Source organism: Rhagoletis zephyria, unplaced genomic scaffold (genome assembly GCF_001687245.7).
Source record: "Rhagoletis zephyria isolate East Lansing unplaced genomic scaffold, Rhagoletis_zephyria_1.1 Rzeph_scaffold_08988, whole genome shotgun sequence".
Classification (NCBI taxonomy): domain Eukaryota; kingdom Metazoa; phylum Arthropoda; class Insecta; order Diptera; family Tephritidae; genus Rhagoletis; species Rhagoletis zephyria.
Genome location: NW_016166067.1, coordinates 19,865 through 25,388, shown reverse-complemented (window position 1 = coordinate 25,388; position 5,524 = coordinate 19,865). Strand labels below are relative to the sequence as shown.

The window sequence follows — 5,524 nt, the reverse complement described above, 5'->3', positions numbered from 1 at the left end:
AAAAAAAAAAACGATTTGTGGCAGCATACATTTATTCTTTCGCACCTAATTAACTAGAAACTATGTACCGACGTAGTTTATAAAGCATACATACTTACGTACATTTGCCATTCTAAAATACATACATATGTATGTATATATATTTCCTTGTGAGGTTCCGAAAAAAGCGGCAAAAGTACCTACTATTGGCGAGCGCTGCTCATAAATCATGGAATACGACTAGCGTAAATACGTTTGTATGCATGTATGTAAGTATATATTTGTATGTAGATAGTGTATTCCATCAGATCCAAAATAATACTCAAACGCATTTGTTGTAGAAGAATCTGTTGTAAATATCACCGCCTAATTATACACAAATATTTCTAGTTGGCAATGAACAGAAACGAAAAATTCTTTTCCAAATGATTACGAAACTCTTAGGATCATTCAAATAAAAAATCAAGGCTATGCAAATATGTGTGAACATTAGACAGCATCACGCTGTAAAGAGCAAAAGTAAAAACCACTCGCTGCTCGTACTATTTGAGAATTTCAGGAATGTAAACTATTACAGATTAGATATTGAAATCTTCTAAAAAAAAAGCTGAATTTTAATTTTTTTTTTTCTTATATATTCGACATAAAATACATGTTTTCTTCCCATTAAAAATTCTCTCAATAACAACATTAACAAAACTTTTTCAGTGGTAATTTTAGTAACGTAAAGTCATGTAAGCAGAAAAGATTTCTACATTTAAAAACTTGAAAAATTAACCTTAAACATTTCGAATGTTTCTACAAAAACTTTTATACAAATAGTCTTGCCTAATTCGCAGAGTATTGCAATTTTGTAATCGAAGTCAAAGTCCATTTCTGTCATATCTTTAATTGTAATTTTTTTTTACTGAAGAAAGTGCCATTTAATTATATGCAAATCTACATAAACCTTTTTAAAATTTTGACTTTTTCATTTTTTTTTTTACATTTTTGTAATGCGAGCGTCACGTAAGGCCAGATTGATTGATACTCGAATCCGTTCTGTACAAATTACATACATACATACATAGATACCATTGTAAAGATCGACATACATACATACCATATGGCCAAGATGTTCTCTATCGCAAACAAAAGTTTTTGAGTTCATTTTAACAATATTTGCTTTTGATTACAGGGTGTCGTTTTTAGCAATGTGAGCTTTTTTGTATTACTATCTAATGTTCACATACATACATATGTATGTATGTATGTATGAAAATGTACAACAATCCGTGCAAATACTCGAGACAGCCCAGGGCGAGACGCCTGTTTAGACTACTTTCGAATTTATTTAACTAGAGTCTGCGACCATAGCCCTTTCGGATATAAACGTCCCTGCAAAAATTCACTAAAATAAAAACAACTTATTGGAATTGGCTAAAATATATCCCGTCTAGTATTTGAGGTTCAAATAAGTTGAAGTTGAAGTTTGTGCAGAAAACTTACACTCAAGACGTTAAGTTCTCTTCTGATAGGGGTACTGCTTTTTTATATGACCTACATATGCGACCGCTGGGTTTATTTGTTGGTATGAATTTGTCCTGGTTGGTGTTTGTGGCCCACCGTCTGATTTTCTTTGGCTTTTAAAACTATGTCAAAGAAACCGAAGGAGGATGATATAATGGAGCGTGTTGAAACTGGTAACTTTTCTGGCAACGATTTTTCTGACGTCTGATATACCGACACGTATCGCTCCTTAATCGCAAAAAAACAAAACGTAAGCGATTTTTTTTTTAAATTTTATTCTTGATGCAGAAATACTCCTATAGCATCTAGATGCATTTCTGCATAAAAAATAAAATTTTGAAAAAAAAAACTGTCGCTCGATATGTCCCACCCTATCCGGAGCCCCCTGTTGGAAGTGGGGATCATCTTGTAATTTTTATATCATTTATATTATATATCCCAAAGCTAAAAGAATTACTAAAACCAAGATTTGTATGCTGCTTGATTTCCGATTCGAAAGGAAGGGTCGCCAATATTTATAAGATGGTCGGTCCCCCAGGTATTTTTTGCGTGTGTGCATACTGCTGCGCATCGTTGGCGGCAATGCAAAATCCTCATCCTCCATCCGAATAAATGGGGTCACTATGGTGGTTTTTGGTTGGATTTACATCAGCCCACTTTGGACACTATTTTTGGGTTGTATTCAGATCAAATTGGATTCCCCTACTTATTATTACAATATCATAAAAATGCCTCGAAAGTAATCATTAGGTCAAGAAGCGGTGGGTGGACACATAAGTGGAGATAATACTCCACATTTTTGACAGCCACTGAGAGTTAAATTTATTCAAGCCGCCAGGGTTTCGTTTGGTCCTCTATTAATCACTACTCATGTCAGCTTACAAAGAGGAGTTTCAGTGGCCCGACCTTGAGGATGAAAACATTCTTTATCTTCCCCATTTCATGCTGCTTCAGACAGTTTTTAATAACGGTCCAATCACGATCTCTATGCCCTGCTCCAGCATAGTATGCTATCACCGCCAATCAACTCAGTCGAGGTTCCTTAGCCAATATCCAATTTACTCTAAATATTTTTCTAATTTGTTTTGTCACCGAATATATAGTGCGTTTTATGACAACGTATAGCACACCAACTAAGCTGCACCTGAATAGCCATGAAAACCAAATTAAGCATCTTAAAACTGAAAACCAAATGCAATCTTTCGTCCCTCCCCCAACTAAACTTATGGAACGATAATCGCTGCACAAGAACAGGGTTATCACTCTGTTCTATAACGGCATTATTTTAACGGGGACTGGATCGGTTTGAAACAGTATGCCTTGCAGAGCGAGTGATGAAAGTTTACATTTGGTTTTGGACAGCTTAGCCGATGTGTAATAATTACAGAAGATCTATCCTAAATCTTAGGACGTGAGTGTCTAAAAGAAGTTTGATTTTTAGCTAATTCAGTAGCTTCCATCTTTCCATGCTGTTGGCTTTCGCCATTACCTTATGGAGCTTTAAGGCCTCTGTTGTATATTCTATGCTTTCACGGTTATAGGTTATCCTTTTGCGCCCCGTAATATTACTATACTGTGTTATTCTAATCAGTTCATTCCACCGTGCAAGAATAAAGATTGAAGTTCTATCTTACTCATGATCTTTTGACTATGGGCTGGTTGTATTTGAACTTAGCCCAGTTTTTCTCCCTACATAAATATGTGAACTTTTTTTCCACAGTGTACCAACATTGATAACGCATTGTCTTTCTATCAATAAAGAAAAGTAATAAAACTGTTTGTAATTTTTATTTAATCAATTTAAATACAATTTCCTTTTGTCTTTCCGATTCCAGAGCATTGCTGATGCTGCCGATTATGATGCCGGTGGTGATGACATAGCAGAATGCAACTCTTCAGATGATGAGGAAGAAGCCGCTGCAATAGAAGACGATTTGAATATTCTTGGTTCCGGAATCGAGAGCGATATTACACATAACTCTTCATCAGTTTGTGAACTACAAAATTGCCCCGATTTGGAAGAAGGTCGCGATTGTGACGCTACCAAGGTAATAAATAATACAACTACTTGTATAAACTAATTGAACTGTCGTACATATATAACATTTGGTGTTTAACTTTTTTATTGCCACGTTTTCTAAGCATTATGTGCATGAAGTGTTTTCAAATCTGTTTATGTTTATGTTTTGGGTATTGTTCACTTATGAAGCTAGTGATTCAGAACTTCTTGTGCGTTCCAGCCGTTCGTCTGCACATTCGATTAACCTCTACGCTACGCTGAACATTGAAAGTACAGTAACTGGTTGTAATGCGATACGATCATAAGAAGATAATTTTTTTTGCATTTAAGGGCATACGCCTATCTGCTTACTTGATACTTTGGTAATTTCTCGCGATTTAAAATTCAAAATCTGTTTACATATCGACACCTGAGTGGAAGATCGACCTATCTCGGCAGACAGTTCGAAAACGCCATACCTCAGAAAACTTTTCAAGAACACCCTACTTCAGAATTCGGTTGAAGAACACCCTGTCTCAGAATTCGGTTCAAAAACGCCCTATCTCAGCTGAAAATACATTGAAAGTGTGCTGTGAAAGGGCGCTTTGGAATAGGCAGCTAAGATAGGGCGTTCTTCAACCAAATTCTGAGATAGGGCGTTCTTCAATCAAATTCTGAAGTAGGGCGTCCTTGGAAAGTTTTGTGAGATATGTAGGTCGATCTTCCACTCAGGCATCGATATGTAGATAAAAATTGGCTTTTGTTAAGCATTTCACTGCGTTTTCTTGCAGCCGGCTTCTCTAATTAATGCAAGCAACCGAAAGAGACGCATGTACCCGGTACTGAGTGTTGCATCTCTGTTTTGCTGTCTGTTAAATTTGTTCTTATTTTTACTTTTAATTTCGCCGTTGTTTGTTCTATCCTGAACGCAACCGACACCAATTTTCTTGGAACCGACAGAAATTTGATTTGATTTTAGAACCATCCTACGAATCTCAATTCTTTTCCAAAATAGTTCGTAGATATTGATCTTAAAACAATCGAAATTACTATATATAGGGCGACTGCGCAGACGGCGACGACGAAGGAGAGGAGGACGAAGACGACATTCAGTTCGGTCGTTCCAGGCTTAGCTGGCCAGTACGAGGTAACTTCAGCAGCGTCTTGGTAACGTTCGACAAAAGGGGAAGCTTTGGCGACGCAGCACGCGCAACCACTCTCACCGACTTCGAGGCCGATTCGGAAAACAGTGACTGGGAAACAACGCAACACCAGGTGTCCACTCAACGCAAGCCATACAACGCCACAGTGTGCTCTAAGAAGCGAACAGAAAATGAAGCGATTTCAATGAATTCAAAGTCATTCGTCACACCGCTGATTGGCGAGGAGAGTGGCAACAACGACATTACCCTAACACAGTCAGACATTAACACCTCTGCGACTGCCCCAGTCAGCCGTTGCCACCAGGCTCAAGATGCCGTCGACGGCGTGTTAGACGTGTATGACCAGCGGGAGATCGCGTCCGCCAATGCATCATCGATGTCGATGAAAACGAAAATGAATAACTCGCACACAGATGGCGACGAGCAACAAATGCTAGTCCCGATGAGCGCGTCGTCCACTGTAGCCGCCAATGTCACAACAATTTCCAACGCTAGCATCAACACCATCTCGACGGCAACGCAGACCCAGCAGAAACTGCAAACCTTGCACAATAACAAACAGGTTGGCGGCGCACCGATCAAGCAAAAGAGCATCGCCGTCATTTCACCCAACAACAGTCACAACAATAAATCGCCGACCGTGTTGCGCAAACGGCAGCAGCAACACCACACCGACATCTCCAAGTTTAATCGATCTAATCGTAAGTCGAAAAATTGTGCCGTTTTCTACTTCAAACACCTGGACACCGACAACGAGACGAACTGTAGCAGCTTTGGCGACGCCGCCGATGCCGATGCAAGTGGGGGCCAGCCCGACGGTCGGGACTTGTCGTCTTCGACTTCACAGACAAGCGAAGTAAGTACCATCAGGAAC

At 38.8% G+C, this 5,524-nt stretch overlaps 1 protein-coding gene across 1 annotated transcript in view; it reads left to right on the top strand.

Annotated features, from left to right (window-relative positions):
• Positions 1-3,323: 3,323 nt before the first annotated feature.
• The window catches only part of LOC108375471 (uncharacterized), a gene marked incomplete at both ends in the record, with an annotated part of 10,921 nt that continues 8,720 nt past the window's right edge, over positions 3,324-5,524 (top strand). Inside the window, 2 exons of the mRNA XM_017631601.1 lie at positions 3,324-3,536; positions 4,547-5,506. Coding sequence (XP_017487090.1) covers positions 3,324-3,536; positions 4,547-5,506 — 1,173 coding nt within the window. The remainder of the gene's footprint in view (positions 3,537-4,546; positions 5,507-5,524) is intronic.